At 42.5% G+C, this 23,490-nt stretch overlaps 1 protein-coding gene across 3 annotated transcripts in view; it reads left to right on the top strand.

Moving 5' to 3' along the window:
* The window catches only part of LOC105079181 (histone-arginine methyltransferase CARM1), a 269,300-nt gene that overhangs the window by 144,558 nt on the left and 101,252 nt on the right, over positions 1–23,490 (top strand). For all 3 annotated transcript variants that reach the window (XR_012506359.1, XR_012506360.1, XM_010967891.3), the window contains exon 5: positions 14,413–14,523. Coding sequence is in view for 1 of the 3 variants with exons in the window: in XM_010967891.3 (XP_010966193.1) it covers positions 14,413–14,523 (111 nt within the window). In the remaining 2 variants the exon portion in view is untranslated. The remainder of the gene's footprint in view (positions 1–14,412; positions 14,524–23,490) is intronic.

Consider the following 23,490-nt stretch of genomic DNA (forward strand, 5'->3'; position numbering starts at 1 on the left):
TGACTACCTGAAAGGGCATGGGTTTAGAATCAGTACCAATGGCTATTATTTATTGAGGAACTTCCTGTATGAAGTCACCATGCTAAGAGCTTTCCATACTCTGTTTCTGTCTTAGTTCAGGCTGCTTTAACAAAAATACCACAGACTGCATAAACAGCAAACACAGATTTCTCATAGTCTGAGATCTGTGTGCCTGTCTAGTGTGCCTGTAGAGTTGTGTCCGCTGAGAGTTCGTTTCCCAGCTTGTAGACAGCAGCCTTCTTGCTGTATCCTCACATGGCTAAGAGGGAGAGGAAGCAAGCGCTCCTCTGTCTCTTCCCCTCAGGGCACTAATCCCATCATGAGGGCTCCAACTTTGTGACCTAATTACCTCCAAAAGGCCATATCTTCATATGTCATCACATTGGGGATTGGGATTTCAACATAACAGATTTTTGAGAGCACAGACATTCCGTCTATAGCAGTTTCCTTTGATCTGCTTTCTTAGGTAAAGATTAATATTTTTGCCATTTTAGAGATGAAAGAACTGAGACCCAGGAATGTTGATAATTTATCTGATTTTATACAACTAGTAAATGAAAAGACCAGAATTTGAACCCAGTGAGTCTTGCTTTCGAGCCCATGGGAAGATTGGCTGTAATTGCCAAGAGATTTATGTTTCTCGGGGCTTAAGGATCAAGTGAAAGCATTGTGGTTACTTAAACACCCCCATGTGCCTGTGAAGCAACATCACACCATGGTGTGTTCATGAGTTCTGGAGCCAGAGAGCTGAGTTCAAACTCCAGCCTGGCCACTTACTGGGCACCTGCCACAGACCTTTATTCTGTTTGCCTTGAGATCTTGAGCAGGTTATCTACTGTCTCTGGGCCTCAATTCCCTTCTCTGTAAGAGTAGCAGCTTCTTCCTAGAGTCCTTGCAAGGTCAAGAGGATGCAGTGCATACGAAGTGCTCAGTACATGGCCCAGAATATCAACACATTACATAGTAGCGAGTATTATTATTATTATTGATGGTCTTGGGATGATGCTGTAGTTTCCACTTATGCAATAATTTTATATCTTTCAAACCTTGCTCTTTCGTTCTGCCTCCTCCATGCAGTTTTAATGAAAATCCTTTCTTGGCCAGAGCACTGCTGGCTGAGAACTCCATTTGGAACCCATCCAGGAAACTGACCCTGCTGGAACCTACCCCATTCCCCTCCTTGGAGTTTCTGTTAATTGCCATCTGGCTATTTTTAGTTTCTCAGAGTGTGCACTGGGTACAAGCAGGGAAAGTCCATCCTGCTGAGGGTGTGGGGCTATGTGAGCTGTAGGGTTTTAATTTGGAAATGTTTTGACACTTTATTTGTCAGGGCACCAGTGGCTGGAAACTTGAGAGAGTGAGCAGGCGTCAAGAGCTTAGCATTATTTTTTTTAAATCAGCATTTTCACAGAGGAGAGAACTCCTGGTCTCAACAGCTGCCTAGTGCATCCAAACGTGAGGCTGGCTTAGGCAGAAGGGATTCAGGGAGTTGAAGGCTTAAAAGAAAACATAAATAACAACACCACACATTCAGAGCAACCTATTCAGATTTTCAGCTGATGCTCAGGTTTGGCAAGCCTGAGCTCCAGCCTCTTCCGGTGCAAGTTTTCTTTGGTGTGAGCTTATCGTCAGTTTGGTCAAAGGATCTTGAGTCCATCTCTGACCCTGCTCTGAAGTTCTCCAACTAAAGAACGCTACTACTACTGTATTTGGTTAGCCCGGTACACTAATGAGCCCCGTCCTTACTCAGGATGGGAAGACGGGCTGCAGCACGGGCCTGCCAAAGAGTTCTTTCCGCAAGGGTTAAACCAGCTCTTGCTGCCTTACATGTTTTTCACCTCTTTATCGTGGTGTGAAGCACATACAAAAGGCTGTGCACATTTCCTGTACGCAGCTTGATGAGTTTGGGGTAAATATACACCCATGTGGCCCTCACCAGAATCTAGGCCCTAACTATCATCAACTTTCCTTCTGCCCCGTTTTTTATAATAAAAATTATTATTTTGTGTTAACACTTAACATAAGATCCACTCTCTTGGCCATGTATAAAGTGTGCAGCCCAGTGTTGGTGAGCAGAGGCGCTGGGCCGTGCAGCAGACGTCTGGGAAGGCAGAATTACTCACCTGGCCTCGCTGAGACTGTGCTCCCTTGGACTACTACTTCCCTGTTTGCCTCTCTCTCCAGCCCCTGCAGCCACTGTTCTGCTCTCTGCTTCAACTCATTGGAGTTTGACTGTTTTAGAGACTTCAAATAAGTGAAATCATGCAGTATTTGTCCCTCGGTGTCTGGCTTATTACACTTAGCATTGTGTCCTCCAGGTTCATCCATGTTGTCAAATGTGGCAGCATCTCCTTTTTTAAGGCAGAATAATATTCCGTTGTATGTATATACCATGTTTTCTTTATCCTTTCTTCGAATCCCCCACTTCTCACCCCTGTGACAGCAGAATCTTCATTTCATCTGTGTAGGGAAGTGGGAAGAAAGGAGGTAACTCATGATTCCTGCTAGGTGCTTTACATATCCTGTCTCATTTAATCCTGGCATATTAGTCAGGGTGCTTAGCTGCCAGCATCAGAAACCAGCTCTACTAATTTAAGAAAAAAAGAAAAAAGAGAGAGAGAGAGAAACAGTTCCCTAAAAGGAGACAGGATCTTTGGAGAACTAGGGTTGGAGGCTACAAGACCAAAATAATTTCTAAAATCTTGCTGCAGAATTGATCTCAGGGAGACATAGGTGCAGCCAGACATAGACACCACCGCGTGCACAGCCTTCACCCAGTGCTACCCTTGAGTGTTGTCCTTAGAGCCTCCCTCTGCTAGAACCTGGTGGTAGCCACGACCTTACCAGAAGGGATTCTGTGCTTCCCTGAGACTTCACAATCTCAGCCTCTCATGCAAAGCGCATCTTAGCAGTAGAGCCTCAGCCATGCCTGTGCATTAGCTGTAAGTATGCTGGAAAAGAGCATCAGACACCTGCAGCTTCCTGAGTGGGAGGCTGGTGCGGGCTTAGAAGTAGGGCCTTCCCCAAAGCATAGGAAGGGAGTTTCAGATACTGCAGGGGACGAAAGAATGGTGAATGCCCACCACACCATATGACAAACAAATATAAGATACGTTTCTAGCCTAATAAGTACAGATGAAGGGACCAGATATGCATAACTAACTGACTTGCTGTAAGGTACCCAGCTACTAAGTGGTAGAGCTCAATGCAAACTCTGGTCTGCTGGTACTGCATGGTGATTTTGGGAGCAATATCCGTTCTTTATGTGTTCTAGGTTGGTATCAAACTATTTAGCTCTGATTTTTGGAATGTGTTTGGGGGTAGGATGTGATAGTGAGAAACAATCTCTGAGATACACTTTATATCTATAGATAGTTATAAAGTAAGTGTGTGTGTGTGTGTGTGTGTGTGTGTGTGTGTGTGTGTGTGTGTGTGTGTTTCCCTATGGCTTGGACTTTGGAGGCCGTTTCAGTGTCCTGGGGCTGCCATAACAAATTACCGTAAGCTAGGTAGCTTAGAACAACAGACATGTATTCTCTCATGGTTCTGGAGGTCAGAAGTCTAAGAGCAGGGTGTCAGCAGCACCATGCTCCTTCTGAAGGCTCGAGGGGAATATCCTTCCTTACCTCTCCCTAGCTTCTTATGGTTTCTGGCAGTCCTTGGTGTTCCTTGACTTGAAGATGCACTGCTCCAATCTCTTCTTTGTCATGTGCCTTTGTCCCCATGTGTCTGTGTCTCTGTGTTAATTTCTCGTTCCTGTTATAACACCAGTCATTTTGGATTTAGGGCTCACCCTAATCCAGTATGGCATTATCTTAACTTGATATATCTGTAAAAACCGTATTTCCAAATAAGATCACTTTCAAAGCTTCTGGGTAGGAGTGAATTTTGAAGGATGCTATTCAACCTAGTACAGTGGCCAAGATTCATACTAGGTCATATATCACAAGAACTCATCCCTGCGATTAATTCTCTGTAATACAGGTGAGGAGAAAAAGGCAGAAAATGGACCTTGGTCTTAGCTGATCTCTTCAACGCCTTAAGCCTTAAGGGGGCCTCCGTGTACTTCCTGAAAGCGAGTGAAGCAGATGGCATGTCTGGGCCAGGATTCTCCTGAGCTTGAATAGAATCTGCTCCTGAACGGGTATTGGAGAAAGATGCCAGAATGAGCAGAGGGAAAATGCTTTCATTCGGTATGAAAGCAAAGTGCAGCTTTCAAGGAGAGCCAAGAAGACTGAATAAACAATGATCACAGACTATTTCTTTAGGGCATTTAGGAAAGAGGGAGCTGAGTCTTTAATGCAGTAGATGGATTTTCTAGTCAAAATATCTGTGCTACAAGTCCATCTCTGTACCTTTCAAGATGGTGACATGTGACCTTAATCGTTTTGAGGTTAATTTTAAAGTGGGCTAAGAACACTTAACAGGCTCTGGCTATAAGAATTTAGTGAGCTCCTATACACAGAGTCTCAGCTCAGCCTCAGAATGCTGCGGACATACAGGGGAATATGAGTTGGAAATCATCAGCACTCAAAGGATATGGCTTACCCACGCTGACTAGAGTCAACTAGATTATGCTGCTGTTAACAGTCAATCCTCAGACTTCAGCGGTTTTATGGAGTTTTATATCTTGCTCATTTAGTCCATTATGGGTCAGGCAAGGGCTGTATTTTGTCTCTTTCTCACTCTAGGATCCAGGTACAAGGAGCAGCCTCCATGGCAGACATGACCAGTTCCTGTTGCAGAGAGGAGAGTGTGCACAGCACACACCCAGTTCTTAAATCTTCCACCTGAAACTGACCCATGTTACTTCTGACCACATTACCTGGGCCAAGGCAAGTCATGCGGTCACTTGTCATTTCCAAAGGGCAAGAGAGTACAATTCTACCAGGTGCCCATAAGGAGAACCAGAAATATCTGGTCAGTGACACTAATGACTATTATACCAGATGCCACTTTTGCAAAATCATTAAAGAAGGGACAGATTGCTAAGTGGTAGCCTCAGTGCCTCAGCTGTGCATGGGAAGGAACTAGGAAAAAGAGGTTTGAAAAATTATTTCACTGGTATGGTTTTACTGGCAGACTTGCTGTTTCCTTCTGCTTGATAGATTGCCTACCAACTAAAGGCAAGGCATTTTAGAAACATCCTAGGGTTAAATTTCTAAACCTTTGACATTCTCTCTAAGACAGTGCCGTGAATGGCCACTGTGACCTTGCTCCAGGCTTATATAGCAGACTGTGCAACAGTAACTTCTGAAATAGATGTCTTTCTTTTAATACCTGCTTTCCAGGATAGGAATGTAAGTAGATAAAGAGGATAAAGTCAGCAAAAAGCAGATAAATTAGGCAAAACAATTAATAAGCAGCTCAAATTACTGTACTAGAACCTGGTCTTTTCCATCACTGAACCAGGAATTGGGCTTCAGTGAACTTAGAGTTTATGCCTATATCCTCTTTTTGCTTTTTTTCCCTAAATCTGAGGTATTGTCACAGTCACTCAACTTCAGAGTGATGGCTTAGGTTTAGAGTTTTGAAGTTCAGAAACACAGAAAAGATAGAAACACAGAAAAATGTCAATAAACACGTTGAATTTTGTGTAAACCACCACCACACCAAATGTGAGGGAGAATATTACCGAGCTGGCCACAGCTCTATGGAAAGCTGATTGCTCGGTGTCACAGGACGGCTTCAGAGAGGTCATGTGAAGCCACTCTATCTTCAGATAGTTCACTGGGGAGGAGAGCAGAATGACTCATCCGTTGGCTGCCATCTCCCGTTGGTCAGAGCGTGTCCCCACAGGGTACTAACTCCCCTGCTCTTCAAGGCACACGTGCATGCCGACCAGGTGGCTGCTGTAGTGTTGGCTCCTTGCCTTAACACCACAGGGAAAGTGCAGTTGAAGGCAAGGAGCCAAAGGCACGTGGCATGAGTGAGGCGAGGGCTGTTCTGTTGTTCCCAGGAGCAGCGAGAGAGCCTCTGCAGCGGACTCCTTAGGCAGTAGTGGCTGTAGCAGCAGCCCTGACTCAGCTCATTTTCAGAGACCAGCCCAAGCACTTTATAGGGCCATTCTCGCCAGCCAGCAAGCGGAGGTTCCATTTTGGCATGCTACAAAACTGAAGGCGTTGGAAACATCACCCAAACCAAGAATCTGGGAGTCAATCTAGACCTTTTTGTTTCCTTTCCAGTCTCCAAATCCTTTAGCTTCTACTAAGCCAGCGTTTCTGTAACTTCTCTTCCTCTCTGTCCCAGAGCTCATTCTTTGCTCTCGTTCTTATTGTTTCCTTCCTGGAATATTGCAGATGCTTTCCAATTAGTTTCCTTCCTTGTACAGTTAAGATATCTTTAGCCTCAAGTAGGAGAAAAATCCCTATTCAAATTGGCTAAAGTGTTGGAGGTAGTATGAGTCTGAGATGTTTTAATCCCATTCATCTAAGCATCACATTTAAATTTAACTACGTCTAGGAAAGAAGCAGCATCTTTTCTATGTGTTTTAGAAGGGAGAAAATCTTCCCAGTCATCCCCAGCAGACTTCCCTTCAGGTCTCATTGACAGTGCATCACACGCACAAGCGTGAAAGTCATCAGTGGCAAGAGGAATGATGTGATTGTCGTAGACCAACCAGGATCCCCTCGCTGGGCTTGGGGATGGCTAACCATGTGGAGGAGGATAAATGCTCAATAAAGTGAGGCTCCGACAGAAAGCAGGAAGGGGCTGATGTTGGTTAGGAACCGCCAGCATCTGCTTTGTTACCTCTGGCCTTGTGCCTGCCCATGCATGCCACCACGATGATGCTGTTGAAACATGACTATGAAATAATTCTTCCATTGAAAACTTTTTTGTGATCCTTCCTTGCTTCAGGGTCAAGCCAAAGCTCTTAGTCTTGTATACTAGACCACCTACAATCAAGCAGCAGCCTTTGCTCTTACCATGTCAGTATCTCAACCATGCCCCACTTGTGCATCTAACACACACATGCTTCTCCTCCCAAACATGACTGGCTCTGTCATTCTTAGGTGCCTTTGTTCCTACTGCCTCCTCAGCCTGGAGCTCCTGCCTCTCCCTCCACTCACATGGTGCAACGTTGGCTTACCTCTCAATTTTCACTACTCAGGCCACCTGAGGGAAATCTTTCCAGACCTCTTGATAGACTATTCCTCCTTCATGCTTTCACTGTGCCAGTATATAATACTATCATTGCCCCTATAACACATTGTTGTACTTCCCCATTATTGTATTTCTTCCCTACATATCTCTTTCTCCCTACCAGTCATGCTTTTTTCATCTCCGTATTCCCAGCACCTAGCAGTGTTTGGCACAGAGAGTAATAGGAGGTACTTAATAGATGTGTGATGAATGAATGATTGAGTGCCTAAGGGTTTAGAGCTGAGTGAGCTAGGCTGGGTCAGCTGGCAGCACATGAAGGGGGTTAATCATGAAGAGAGAAGCTAGGAGTGATCAACATCTTTGTATTTTCCACAATAATAGAGAAAAATAGTTGGAGAACTGGTGAAGGGGTGGCTAAAAGATTGGTGATGGGTTTATCTATCCTCTGACAGAAGACCAGGCGAAATGAAACAAGGGTGCTCATAAATATTAATTATTCATTATTTAAATATAGGCAACCCTTTTGTTGAAAGCAAGTTTCACTGCACAGCAGATGCAGAGTTCTGTCTTCTGAGGAGCTATCACTGCAGAATTCTTCTGCCATAGTGCAAGTGCTAATTATCTGAACAAGATTTAAGGCTCAGCTGCACAGTCCATAAAGGGATGTCTTCTGCAGCTCCTGAGATGATTTGGAACTCTTCTTCTCTGACAAAAGCTGTAGTAAGAGATGACGGACAGTAAAAGACTGTGCGGCTCTCATCCTGTTACTGCCTAAAACAGTCACAGTCAGCCTGTTAGTCAACAGTTTGGATGTTGACAGAGTTGGGTGCTGTCTATGGGGGTAGACAGCCCACGGCAGGTAACAGTGATGATAAAGTACATGACGATGTAAGAGAACGGGGTCCATGTAACTTGGAGTGGTTCACCGGTGTTTACTACAGATGTAATAAAATAATGTCTAGAAGAAATAATGATGGCAGTGCAGATGGGAAGGACACAATTTAGGAGTATAAGGCATACAAAAATGACAGCTGGGGTATGGCAGTTCAGAGCAGCCATTGATATGCTCAAGCAAACAAAGGAAGGATATATAAATAATAACTAGCATAACTTGAGGAAATGATTGTGGGATAATCCGGACCTCAGTATTGAAAGACAACTGTAAAACTGCTGGGGTGGAAAGAAGGCTACATGTGACCAACATTACTGTAGCCTGAACAGCACAAAAAATAACTTAGAATTGAGGATGAAAGGAGTGGCCAAGAACACAGGATTTACATTAGATACGTTTGTTTTTATCTCTTCTCTGCCATTTATTAATTGTGTGGCTTCAGCTCCATATGATTCTGGGGCTCTTTATCTGCAACATGGAGAAAATAATAGTACCCACGTGATGTAGTTGTCATCACGCGTAAGTAAGGTGACGCCTACAAAGTACTAAACAAGCGTTGTACCATAAGTGTAAAGATAATGGTGCATGTTTACTTTATTTTTACTCTGTTATTCAAGGGTAGTTTTGTTTCATGTTTTCATAAGGACCTGGATATTCTTTGTTACTTTTAACCTAGTAAATCCAAATAAATAGCTTTGAACCCTCTTGGGGCTTTTTTAACCCTGTCCAAACATTTTGCAGGATTTCTTTGCCCAGGAAACCGTAAGAGCCTATAATTAAAAACATCTGTACAAGCAAAAGACCTTATCTTATTAATATTTTCTAAACTTAACTTACAAATAAATTCACGGAACTTTTGGCCACTGTTTCAAGAACCAATTGTTGACTTTTCCCCATTGGTCCTGGCAGGGATTTCACACCACTTTCTGGTGTGGATAAACATTAATTATTCATTATTTAAATACAGGCAAGTTTAGTTGAAAGCAAGTTTCACTGCACAGCAGATGTTGAGTTCTGTCTACTTCATTGACTCACCTCTTAATAAGACTCACATAAGCCCCAAGTTAGCCATTTGTATAGTTGCTGCTTGTGTATCCAAGTGCAGCTGAGGAGGATTTCTCTCTCCAGAAAACACTGTATACCAGAGCTAACTGGATTGCAATGTAATAATAATATGGCAGTGTCAGAAGGAAGTCATCCTTTGAAGGATGCTTAAGATTACTAAATTGAAGTGGATGTGTTATGCTAGTAGAAGGTGCTTTCTCAGGGAGCTAACAGATTTGCACCATGTCTTTTGGATCATGAATCTGTTCCCTGCCCGTGGTAGTGAGACACGTTTTTACTTTTTCAGTTTGTTTAACAAAGATTTAGTGAATGTTTTTGCCATGTGCCAGACCCTGTGCTGTATCAGGGATTCAGAAGTGAGCGAGAAATATGGAGGTCTCTCCCTTAATGAAGCTTACATTCCAGGGGAGGAAGCAGAAATTAATCAAATAACCCCTTATTGAATGAAAAATTGTAACTGTGATGAGTGTTATGAAGGAAGGATTTGAGGAGGTAATGATTAGAAGGCATACAGCTAGAGGACTTTACTTAGCCTGGGAGGGAAGCAAAAGTTAGGGAAGTCTTCCCTGATGAAGAGCTGTTTGAGATCTGAAGGGTGAGTTGGTGTATCAGCCAGGGTTCCTGCAGGAGGGAAGACACACCCAACAAGGTCTTTTGGGAGAGTTAATTAATAGGACCATTTATGAAGATGTGGGCAGAGTTAAGGGAACCAACACGGGATGGTGAAGTGCCCTGGCACTAACAAGAGTGGGGACCTGTTACCAACTCTGGGCCTAAAGAGGGAAGGGGAGGGGGTTACTGGAAACTGAGAGAAGAGTCATACCCTAAGAGATGGAACCCAGCAAGAGCTGTGGCTTTTGGTAGACGTGGCACAACCAATCCACGAGACCCAGGAGGAAGGAAGCTAGGAGAGTAAATCATCTGACCTCACTGTCCTTACTCCCTCAGACCTCCTGTTGTCTCTTCTCTTGGCTGATCCCAACCAGAATCTAATGGTAAGGAAGCCCATTGTACATATAGGTCAGACTCCTGACAAAGAGCAGGATGGGGAAGAGTAGAGAATACATCTAGAGGAACAAATAAAGATCTAGCATAATGGACCTTGAGTAGGTAAAAAAAAAATTACCATAGACTACTATCATAGAGTGTGCATGAAGTGGGGAGCACCTCAGGCAAAGGGAGCAGCATGTGCTAAGGCCCAGTAGCAGAAAGGAGCATGGAACGTTCCAAGAAGGCCTGTGTCACGGTTGCCTCTGAAAGGCAAAAGAGTGACCCAAGGGATGTGTTTGGATCATAGCCAAGGAGACAGAGTATGAAGTGTCAGGTTTGTGAGGTGACTTGGGGGCCAAGAAAAAAGCCAGGAAGCAGAAGATAAGGTTGGGTGAAACAGTTCAGGATATAAGCCTTGAATAAGGCCAGGATATCCTGAGCTCATCCTCTTTGGATGCTAGCTTTGTGATGCAGGAACACTCCCAGAGTCCAAATGGCTGGCAAAAGTCATAAAGCTTTTCCAGATATCCCTCACAGTGATGTTGAAATTGGGTGACTACCATATTGAGTTATCCCAGTTAGTCATTTAATTTGCAAATGTTTATGAACAGCTTTTATGTTTCCCACTTTGCTAGGTACTGAGAAATAAATGATGTGATTCTTGTCTTTGGGGAGCTCATAGGCTAAGCCAGGAAGAAAAACATGTAAAGAAATACTTGCGTTATCCTGTAATAAGTGCTGTTGAAGAACCATGTACCCAGTGCCAGAGAACCCAACCTAGACTGACTGGGAAAGTCAGGGAAAGTGCCCCTGAGATGTGATCCCTGAGCTGGGTCTTGAGTTTCCCAGGTAGAAAAGTGAGAGGAGGAAATTCATCCAAGGGCAATGTATTGGTCAGCATATGCCTCCTACTTAACACAGATAATCCCTAAATCTCAGTGGTTTAACAAAGTGAGATTCATTTTCTTGTTCATGCTATGTCCATTGAGTTCTGAGTGACTCTTCCTAAAGTGGCGACCCAGAGATTCGGGCTCTTTTCAACTCCAGTAGGTGGTTTCCAATGCCATTGCATAAGGAGCAGAGAGTGTGGAGAAGCTACCCTAGTTAACCATCTTGGCCCGGAAATGATACTTGTCACTCCCCTTCACATTCCATTGGACACAATTGGTCACATGGCCATATATAGTTGCAGGGGGGCAGGGAAATGTCATCCTGGCTGGGCAGCGGCTTCCCAACAAGTTGCTGAGAGAACATGAACCTTTGGTAGGTAGGCTGTGAGCTGCCTCTAGTACAAGGGATTGCACACGAGGGAGCCTAGATCAGGGGACGGAAGAGGAGAATTACAGAAAAAGAGGCCAGGAAAGTCAGTCCTTGCTGGAGTGCCCAGGCCCAAAGACAACCCACCAAAGACATCAGGTTCTCCTCCTGGTGCATGGAGCCTTGGGATGTGTTTGCCCCAAGTGTGATGTGGTCTAGTTTATATGTCTTCACAGTCCACCCTCTCCTCTCATCTTTTCCTGCGCACAAAGGTGGTCATGATGGTGCAGAGAGCTGAGCACTGGGTGCTCATCCAGCACTGCCACTTACCAGCTGTATTACTTTGCCTGGAAACAGTCTCTCCAAGCCTGTTTCCTTCTCAATAAAACAGGGACATAACTATGTACTCTCTACTCCAGAGGGCCATGAGGATCAAATGTACAGTGTCCAGGGAGCATTCTTTAGAAACAGTAAACTACTTTACACGTAGGAGGGGATTTTATTACTCTCTTTTGCCTCTGTCCAAGGGGAGACACTTTTCCCTAGGACAAGAAAGTATAACTTAATGTCTGCCAGGGTCCTCAGACATCCCCAGTTCTGTAATGGTCTGTCAATGGTAGAATGAAAAATAGGCTCAATGTAATCTTCTGTGAGGACAAGAAAATGAGATTAGGAATAGCTCCAAGGCTTCCTGGGGTGCCAGATAAGAAGGTGTAACAGAATTATTTGCTTTAGTGTCCTCTCTTCTCCTAGTCTGGACAACCCCAGCCAGAAAGGGCTGAGGTAGTATATTTCCATTAGAGCCTAAATATTTGCTTTGACTGTTCATTTTTCACCAGAAAATTTATTCTCAGCCTTCCTCAGCTTTGTTTCCAACATTTCATGGCTTATGTAGACAAGGCAGAATGTCCCTCTTCTACAAGCTCCAGACTGAAAATTCTCTTCTTAACTTTTTAAACATACACATAAGCGGGAAACAGATGGCATTATCTGGATAATGCTTGCGAAAGGTCAGGTTCTTTTTCAAGGCCTATGCTCTGTTTTGAAATAGCCAAGTGAATAAAATTAGTCTGGCTGGAAATTAGTTATTGAAATAAAGTATTTGGAAAACTGCCTCAGGTGATGTTTTCACCTCTTCTCCAGGTGGGTCTGGATCTCAAAACATCTTCCTTCCAAAAGGCGTAATTTGGCAAAAAGTCAGACCACACCAGGCTCCCTCCTGTTTTTTCTTTTTCTCTCTCTCCGCATTCCCTGTCTCTCTCCTAGTGGTAAAACATTTCTTTGGTTTTTAGTCTGCAGGATCAAGAGAACTGAAAAACACTGCTCTAAGATGTGCTTCCTAGCATCCTAATAAGAGGCTAAGAGTTCCCGTCATGCATTTCTGGGCCACCTGTCACCAGAGCAAGCAGGTGCAATTTCTAGTGTGTCTTAATTTCATATCTGTAGTTTGGACTGAACATAGAATCTCAGGTGTTACATTTTTAATTGAAGAAGTCTCTGGAAATGTTCCTCTGATGCAGTGCATTTAGGTGGGAAGGGGAGCTATGGATTGCAGTCTCCAGCTTTACAGTCTCCACTCCCTAAACAGCAGTCGTGAGTGTTCTTGCCATAAACAAGGACCAGGTGATGAAGATGTGCTTCTTGGGGAGGATGAGGAGAAGTGAATAACGGTATTTCTAAAATGATAGACATCCTGACAGCAACTTCCAGAGACTGGGTGACATTTTAAATTGATAATGCTCCTAATTACCCAAACCTTAGGAAGCCATGTGGAATAGAGCCGCAGCTCTGGAGTTAATGTAAGTTAATGTACTGTGAACCCTTTACTAACAGCATGTTCTGTTAGAACAATGGCACCGTATCTGTGTCAGCACAGTGTGGGATTGTAATCAAAACACACACACACACGCATGCACAACCTCTGATGTTTTCTGTTTTTTGGAAAAATTATCCTCCTATCAGTGGGAAAGAACTGTTCTAAATTTTCCTACAAAAAGTGATACTTTGTTTCTGTCAGTTGTTGCCTCTTGGTATTGCTGGGTTAAGATGTCAGATTCATAAAAATAAATTTAAGTCATCAGTGTGTGATTCTGTGGAACATGAGCTTGGAAGGCAGAAATATCCAGATTCAACTCTTATCTCCCCTTCTTACTGCTGGATGAACTTGAGCTCATTCAGTGTCTCTTGTCATCTAACAAGTGGGCATAATAATGCTATCAACTCATATGTTTATTATGAAGATTTAGAGCCAAGCAAAACGCCTTGCTCAAAGCTAGTGCTAAAAGATGCTAAGAATAAAACGATGAGACGGCAATACAGGAATGTGAGATTTCAGTGCTCAGACTGAGCTTCAGACCTTGGCTTCCGCAGTGTTTGGGGGAAGAGGTCCAATCCATACCGTCCACCGCTTCCTCTCAGCATGCAGGCGCAGGTGCTGTGGGTCCCTTTGTGCCAGCAGGTGGTGCTTCTCTTTAGTCCCAGGGCTGAACACAGAGAATAGAAGAAAAGTTTCTGTAAATCCTGTCCACTGCCTTAATACCGTCCTACCCTGTATATAAACCTCCCCAGCTTTGTGGAGAGGCCTAGAAAAAAAGTACATACCTCATTTTTGGATTTTAAAAGACTTTAATTTTTTCTGAATATATACACACATATACATATATATTATAAAAATTATTTGAGATAGTTTTCATTTTGTTCATGCTGACAGATAGGGTAAGCAAATTCATTCATGACACCATACTTTTCTTGGCCCTAAACATCCTAAAAGCAATCCATGTTATAAAGAAACTAGTAGTAATAGCAACAATTTGAAAAACACCAATTCTGTGCCAAGTGCTTTGTGTACACTTCTTATTAATCCCTACAGCAGTCCTTAAAAAGTGGATATTATTAACCCCATTTAGCATATGAGAAAAAGGAGTCTCACAGAGATGCATAACTTGGCCACGGTAAGACCACTTGTAAAAATCAAAGCTAATGCTTTAAGTAAATCTGATCTCTGTGCTCAGAGATGGCATAGTGCCAACAGCTAAGCTCCTATTTGTGTTCTCACCCCTTTTGTTCTTCTCCTTTCCTTCCAGGTTGTTCTAGATGTTGGTTGTGGATCAGGAATACTGTCGTTTTTTGCTGTGCAGGCCGGAGCTCGGAGAGTCTATGCAGTTGAAGCCAGTTCAGTAGCACAGTACGCTGAGGTGAGTGGTTGTATTGTTACAGCAGCTACTCACTGGGCCTTCAGGAAACTTCAGGGACTGAGTGATGGGCTCTTCCAGGCAGGTCATTTAGAAGAATTCTTTGTACCAGTCTGATTTTTTCCCCCTGTTGGGAGGTTACTGCTGGAAGAGCCCGCCTTCACTGTAGTAATTGACATGAAAACAATAATCTTGAAAACTTCGTGGTACTGAAAATATAACAACACCTTGTTCCTCCCTATCCACTGGGTGGCAAGTGGGCCTAGGGTATCAGGGGTAAAGAATGTTTTTTTATCTTTAATGATCTACCAAGCTGAGGAGTCAGACTTCCCTGGAGCTAGGTTTATTTATTTGTTTTTTTCAAAGTGCTGTACTGACAGTAGATGCACCACTCACTTAAATTTTACTGTTGCTTGAAGGGGTGCTTGCTGCATGGTTGTAGTTGGAGCACAGACAGATGTCTGTGTTTCAAGGAGCTTTTTCAGATTTCAGGTTCTGATTGGAGGACAAGGGGATGCTTTGTATTAAATATAGTGCTCGATTATCATTATAAAATGTATACCAAAAAAATGAGAATAAGGCACAGTCAAGAATTAGCTAATAATAGTTCAGTAGTATTTGGGTATAATAATAACCCAGTCAGGCTGCAGAGTTGGATGTGATGTGTGTGTGCACACGCCTGAGCAGGGTGTGTCCTTCACACCTGGAGGAGGCCTGCATTTTAATGAGGGGAAGAATGGCAGACAGGAAAGCTTGGCTCCTGCTTCTGATGAAGATCATGAAACTCTCCTCCGTCCTGGGACAGGGCATAGCTCTGAGTGATGGTTGGTTTGGACTGAATGATGAAGAAGGGACCAGAGACAAATAGACCATGTTTGGAAGGAAAGACTGCCAGAGTCTCATGGCTGGCAAGTTGTGGCACTTGCTTCTCTTCTTCCAACAAGTCTTGGATGAAATATTTTTGATCATCTGCTTATTCACCAATTCTTAAGAGTCATTTTTACTAAATATTGGCCATACACTAAAGAATACTTGCACAATGTGTGCAGTGTCAAGAGTGACAGCACAATGAATGTGTGTGCGCTCCCTCTTTTAAGAAATAGGCCTTTAGCATTTGCACTGAAGGTCCACATGTCTTGCCTGACCATTTCTCTCTTCTGCCCTAAACAGAGATAATAGCCACTTTCTTGTATTTTTGTGTATCATTTCGTTACTGTTCTTTATAGTTTTACCACCTGTGTTTCTGTCCCTAAAAACAAATCCTTCATGAACTTTCTACCAGTGGAGTCATAATGTATGTATTCTGTAATTTGCTTTTTTTCCCAACATGATGTTCCTGAGTGTCAGTTTGTTGATGCACACAGCTGTTGTTTATTCCTCTTTCATGGTGGATAGTGTTCTGTTATGAAATGCATCAAGTTGTCAGTCCACTGTGCTGTCGGCTGACTTTGCATGGCTTCCATCATAAAAGTATTGTTATGAACACACTCCGCACTGCATCTGTGCTGGAGCTTCTCAGTATACACCCAACAGTAGAATTGTTGGGTCATAGGGTGTGTATACCTTCAACTCTACTCTCTGATGCCACATTATGTTCCAAAGTGGTTTTTCCAGTGTTCACTCCTTTCAGCAGGAAACGAGAGTGCCATTGTTCTACAGCTTTGCCAGCACTTGATATTGTCAGGCTTTGGAATTTTTGCCAGTCTGGTGTTTATGACATATCCGTGGTTTTAATTTGTATTTTCCACTCACTAATGACTTGAGCATCTTTGCACAGTGTTTGACCATTTGTGCTTTCTTATCTGTGGAACTGCCTGTTCCAGTTTTTTGATGATTTTTCTTTTGAATTGTTTTACTAATTCAAATTCGTTTGTAGGAATGATTCCTATATTCTGGATATTAATCCTATTTAGTTATATATGTGAAAAATATCTTCTGGTTTTTCCCTCACCTTTTTTCTTTGTGGAATTCTAAACAAAATTGAAATATGGAATTGTAAATAAGCAAAGAGAAAAGGAGAATATAAATGTATAGAGAGAACTCATAGATAAAAATGCCTCTGCTCAAAAATGCATTCTTAAAGGTAGGGAATTGATAAAGGGTAGAACTTTGTCCCAGGTGCTGCCCATTTGTTCAATCATATCTTCATTCAGTTGCATCCCACAATTCTGTTTCTTGGGGGAATAGAGGAGAAACAGTAATGATTCAGGTGTAGTCTTGTATTCAAAGAGTTTCTGTTGTAATAAGAGATTGATCCTGTTGTTTTCTCTTGTATTGGACACCAAAAAAAAAAAAAAAGAGGGAGAGAGAGGCATTACTTTAGAGATTTTTTTTTCTCATATAGTTTGTTTTCTCATATATTTTGAGGTGGTTTGAGACACATTAGATTGTTATTTTTAAAAATGTAATACCTTTGGTTGTAGTATTTTAAGGGAAGAGAGGAATAAATTAGCTAGAGCTAGTTAGGCATTCGCTGAGCAGAGTCCCGTCTCCAGCCCCAGCATATACTCAGTAATCACCAGCACACCATGGGAGGAGCTATTCTAGACACGTCTGTGTCATTGATTTCTCCAGGAGAATTTTCAACCTGATTAAGTGGGGTTGTTGCCTTCTGGCAGAGTGGGGCTACCCTCACGGACACTTTTACCCAGTGGGTCTGCTGGATAATTATAAGGGTCTCTAGCAAGAAGCCAATATGGAGAAGAAAAGGGAAAGAACTTAAAATTATAAAACTTTTTAGTATTTTTTTAAGTTTTAAACTATTTAAAATGTGGATATAATCTCAAACCTACAGATAAGTTGTAAAAATAGTTCAAAGGCTACCAAATTCTCTTACCTAGATTTACCTATTGGTCACATATAGCCCCATTTGCTTTATCATTTGCTCTTGTCCCCCTCTCACTGTACACGAACACACACACACAAATATGTATACACACAAAGAGGTGTGTGTGGATATATACATATACATTTTGTGCATGTATTTAGGTAGAAATAGAGACACACTTTTTTCTACAGGCCAGTCACATACATCATAGCCCTTTACCCTTAAGCATTTCAGTATTTCCTAAGAATGAGGCCATTTTCTTATATAAACAAGGAAGAATTTGAAGGTGAAAAAAGAGGCTGTACAATGACTTGTCCATTGAGTCTTTCAATGTTACTGATCAAAAAAGGTTTTGGGGAGGCCCCAGCGTGAGCAGAGAGACTGTCCCCATGGGTACTGAGGTTGAAGGAGTCTGTACTGAACTGCCTCTTTCCTTGCATAATATTGCCACAGAGTCTTGATTTTTAAAGCCTTAAAACCACTGTTTTAATGAATTCTGAAGCATAATAGCTTTATCTTTGGTTTTAGCTTCTATAGAGGACTTTTGTGTTTCTGTAATCTTTCTTTTCTGTATAAGGCTGGGGTGGGTAGAGGTCGGGGGTGGTTTTCCAAATGCTGTGAGGACTGCGAGGAGTCCTTGACATCCTTGGTGGCAAGTCTCCTTTGCCTCTGAGGCCTTCCCTGCATGTGGTCCTAAGGACAGGCTACTTAAGAATGCATTCAGGGCCAAGGATAATTAGAATCCTCTGAAAGGATGGCTTTGCCAGTAGCCTGGTCCCTCCTGATGAAAACCATGACCTCCGCCGTGCTCCTGGCCGCTGCCGTGGGTGTCAGGAGAGGCTCCCTGTGAGCCAGGCCCTTTCACCTACGCGGAGGATGGTCCTCACTAGCTCTTGGTTTCTGCCTCTTACGCTGGCACTCCCCTGTACAATTCGTGGGTGGCAAAAGCAAGTGTGAACAGCACACAAAAGATTTTCAGTCTAAGAATAGACTTTGATAGCTGCTCAGCACACAGTGCATGGTGCTTCTTTCCACCTTTTCATTATTTGGTAATTGAACCAACAGACACTTAATTCTTTCCTCTGGAGTCTTCATTAAATTGCTCGGAAAAGATAAAATTGTAACAAGAAAGAAAAATGTACAAATTTAACTACCGTCGCCCATTGCTGGATGCTTCTCACGAAAGGCTTCTGGGCTTTAAGTAAACAGAATATTTTCAACTTGTATTGAATTCAATTTCAGTTGCATTGAGTGGCTCAAACTGATTTTCTAGGGGCTTACCCTCAGATGGAGAGATGATGCGAATGACTCCTTGTCTGGAGGGCATGCACGATTAGTCATTTTTTGCAGAATGGTCATGAACTTGCCCAGTTGCAGCCATGTGCTCTCACCCTGGGCCCCATCTGACATTTCTGGGTCTGTAATAAGAGATCATCCTTGTCCAAGGAACAGGGCTGAATTAAAGGTCTCCCATAGGTTCCCAACTCACGAGCCTGCCCACCTCAAAAGGGCAGCTATCTCTTGCTGTCTTTTTCTTTTCTTATTATGAAACATAAAGCTAAAGCCCCCAGATCTTACAGACCAAATGGAAAATAAAAGAACATTAATCAAATTTATACACATGTATAGTCAAGGAGGAGGCTATTTCTTAATTTCAAATTGTACACAAACACATGTCCCATATCTCTATCAAGAAGATAAATTCCTTGAAGGGCCGGGAGATTAAAAGACCGTGAACATAAGTAATCAGAAATAGGTTTATGTGTTGTAATCAATTTAAATTTTCAACAAAGCTCTTTAGTACTTAGATTTAACAGTTTTCATAATCATTATTGGGCCACTTAATAATTAGACTTTACTATACACACTTCCTATCTATGCCTCATTAGGATGACTTTTAAGGAGTTAGACCAAATATTTCTAGGTCATGGGGTAGTGGAAGTAAAGGTAGGTGACATCAGAGCTCTTGTGATGCTGCCTCTCTGGACCCACTATATCCGTAATCTAGGGCTTCTCTGTCCAATCTGGTAGCCACTAGACACATGTGGCTATTTATATGTAAATAGAAACTGATTAAAAAATTAAACTTCTTCGTTACACTAGCTGAATTCCAAGTACCCAGTAGCCACAAGTGGCTAATGGCTATTGTACTGGACACCACAAATATGGAACATGTTCATCACCAAAGAAAGTTCTAGTGAGTAGGACCGATGGGGAGGACAGAGGTGGCCAGACCTCACTTTTCTGGCATATGATGGTCAGGCTGGGGGCAATGTTCATGCCAGGTATTGGCAGCCATGGCCAGATTGGACTGGTTTGACATTAGGGAGGACAGCACTGCCCAGTTCCTATCACTGTGGGCATTGTTTATCTTTCCCTTATTTATGTGTAAAATCTGTCATAGAACAGGTTCCCTAGGAAACAGGCTCTGAAGCACAGATTTGTGTGCAGGATGTTTATTGCAGAAGACTCTCAGGACCCTGACCTGTGAAGGAAATAGGATAGAATTCAGCAGAGGAGCAGTTAAGCTGCATAGAGTTGGAACAAAGGGCTCAGGAATTCCCTGTGGGACTTCCTGAGCTGGGACCACCCATCAGAGTCTAACCACGTTGAATCAAAGGCCTTTCTATTTCATGTTTCTTATGTTTCTTATGTACACTTCCTCAGGAAGGAGTGTAACTTTGGATAAGTTAGGCCTCTGTTAGGCCGAAGGAAGTTGACAGAACAAGACTCAGCTGAGAGCCATTGTCTCCCAACCTTCCCAGCAGCTGAGGGAATGAGTGCCTTGGTCCTGGATGAAGGATCCGCATAGTATATGCTATAGCAAGTACTCCAAGGTCAAGATACAGGATTCTAGCTTTGGTCTACAGACAAGAAGCTGCTGGAGAATACCGGTATTATAGTAAATCAATGAAGAGAATTGAAGTGATGGAGAAAATGGGATGATACTAAAAGCCTGGGCAAGGCCCCTGGGTGACTTGTTATATACGCCCTAGGGGTGGACAAAGACTTTATAGAAACGCAGTACATCATCTGATCTGATGTACTTTGTAGTCTTCTAAGCTCTGTAGTTTGTAATCCAGTTGGACTTCACAAGTGAAATTCCTGCCGCAGGACAGCGAATGCCCAGTGCATATGAATGGCAGAGATGTGAAGCGCCGCCACGAGGAACACGTGCCCTCAGCTGGGCTGGTTAGGGAACCGTCAGAGACGAAGAAGAGGTGCAGTTTGACCTGAATCCTAGAAGATGAAAAGAAATGTTCCTCTTTTCACTTTTCACCTTTTACTGCCAACAATGAGGTTTTTGAAAACCCTTAGGTTCTCATGGGATTCGTCACCTTAAATGTGTGGATAATCTCTTCACAAATGCTTTGAAGGCCGTTTATTGAAAAGGTACTTCTAATCTTTAATCTTGAACAATAGAAAGAGCATATATTTTGAAGTTTTCTGATGTAAGTTTATCCTTTGAGCTGGGATTTTTTTCCAGTTTCTTTAGTGTCTTCAATAACTGACTTCTTCCTTCTCACTCTCCTACAGACACCAAATGCCTGAGTCACAAAATTGCATCCAGCCCATCAGCACTCTTTATTTTTGCACTAACAATGGAGTTAAAAGGTGGTAATAAGAAATCTGTTAAGGAAACAATAATAAGCATTTTGCATACTGGAAGCTTTAGAATTTAGGATGCATCTTCCCATCTATAAACTCACAGTGCTTCAGAAGGAATCTGTGAGGTGCTTGGAGCAGATAATCTCCACATTGCAGATGAGGGAGAACCTTAGAGAGGTTAGGTCATGTGGATGGGACATGACTTGTGAGATACAGTCTCTCACTGCCACCTCCTTCTTGACCATCCAGGCAGACAGTGACTAGTGGTTCCCTTGGAGGTGAAGAGGTAGATGTTGTCTAGAAGCTGGAACACCTACACCTGTAGGTAGTTCATCCAGGAGCCAGGAGAACAGCCATCTTTTTCTCCTCCAGAAATCTGCTGTGACGCACTTAAAAAGGCAGATAGGTCTGCCATGTAAGAAGGAAACCTTCCTCTATTGACACAATCAACCCGTAACACAGTTAAGAGAGGAGCACTTTTAAAGTAGTCCACATGGAATGCCACCCCATTTGCCACAAAACCCCACCCAGGAAATCACCCTTCTTGCAGCTGGGTTGGTGATTGAGACTGATGAGGCAGGAAGGCAACTTGAGAAAGAATATAGCTGCCTCTTCACTTCGCTCAGTGCTCACTTCCCGGTCAGGAGGCCCTGAACACCTTGCCGGCATTAGAGTTGATGATGCAGGTTCTGGAGTCACAGAGTGTGGAGTGTTACCTTTGGTCCCCGGCCTCATGGCCATGTGACCTTGACAAATTTTAGTTTCCTAATTACGGCTGTGACAAATTAACACAAACTCAGTGGCTTAAAACAATAGTATTTATTACCTTACAGTTCTGGAGGTCAGAAATCTGCAGTGGGTTTTATGAGGTAAAATCAAGGTGACACAGAGCTGTGCCCTTTTTTGAGTCTCTAAAGGAGAATCTACTCTTTGCCTTTGGAGGCTGTCCACATTATTTGGCTGGTAGCTGGGTCACTCTGCCTTCTGAATCATCACTTCTCTGACCTGACCCTCCAGCTTCCAGCCCACTGGCATAATCCACGATAACCTCGCCATCTCAAGATCCTTAATTTAATCACATCCATGTAAAGTAACATATTCAGTTTTTCAGGGAATGGGATGTAGACACTTTCGGGGGGATGTGATTCTGTCTATAAACAAGTTACTTCATCTTTCTCTACCTCATTTCTTAATAAAATTGTAGATAATAATAGTCCCTCATGAGGATATGATGAGAATTACCTGAGAAAATCGATATAAATATTAACACAGTGCCTGACATTTTCTAAGTATTGTTATTGTTGCCATCCTGGTTATTATCAGTATCGCTGTGGGGTCTCATTTCATCCATGTCTCTGTACAAATCAGGTTTTAGGAGCAGGTATCAGGGAATGGGGATCCCAGGCAACAGTGGGAAACATGGGTCCAGGCAGAGCACATTTTTCAGGTGTGTGTGTTTAAATTGAATTTTGAAATTTCCTTTATTGCTCTTTTTAATTTTTTTTCATGTTTCAATAACACTTCACTTATGGACACTGAAATGGAATTTTATTTAATTTTCAGGGGTCAAGATATGTCATTCTTCTTTTTATTTTTTCCCAATCATTTAAAAATATAAAAAGCATTCTTAGCTTGCAGACCATGCAAAAAGAGGTAGTGGGCTGGATTGGCCTGTGGGTGGTAGTGCTGTCTCCTGGTCTAACAGAATCCTAATTCATTTATAAAAAAAAAAAAAAAGAAAAAAGAAAAAGAAAGGTGTTTGTTTGTTTGTTTTTAATGTGAGTAGCTACTATATGTTAGGTCCTATGCTTAGCCTGAGGACTGTCATGGCTGACAAGATAGACATGGTCCCTGTCCTCATGGAGCTCATGACATAATAACTACATGAGTAGATGATTAGAAACTGTAAGTACTCCTTAAGGACCAAATAGACAACTGATACTCCATAAACCACAGTGCCAGAGAGGTATGAGCAAGATGAAGAAGCAGAGAAACCTTTCCCAATTAAAAGAACAAGAGAAATCCCCTGAAAGATCAATGAAATAGATATCGATAGCCTACTAGGTCAAGATTTCAAAAAAGGAGTGATCAAATTGCTGAAGGAATTAAAAGAGATAGTGTTTAGAGATATAAAATATGTCAAAAATGAAATTGAAGCTATAAAGAAAAGCCAAGTAGAATGGGTAAACTCATTGACAGAGATGAGGAATGATCTAATAGCTTGCAAAGCCGACTAGATAATGCAGAGGAACGAATTAGTGACCTAGAAGACAGGACAATAGAAAGCATCCATTCAGAAGAGCTACAAGAGAAACAAATAAAAAATAATGAAAATAGCATAAGGGACCTATAGGATAATATAAAGCGTCCCAATCTTCGCATAATAGGGGTCCTAGAAGGGGAAGAAAGATCAATGGGGATTGAAAAGGTTTTTGAAGACATTATGACCGAAAACTTCCCAAACTTAAAGAAGGAATCAGATATCCAAGTACAGGAGGCTCCGAGGGTCCCAAACAGGAAGAACCCAAATAGAC

This window comes from Camelus bactrianus, chromosome 4 (assembly GCF_048773025.1).
Source record: "Camelus bactrianus isolate YW-2024 breed Bactrian camel chromosome 4, ASM4877302v1, whole genome shotgun sequence".
Lineage (NCBI taxonomy): Eukaryota > Metazoa > Chordata > Mammalia > Artiodactyla > Camelidae > Camelus > Camelus bactrianus.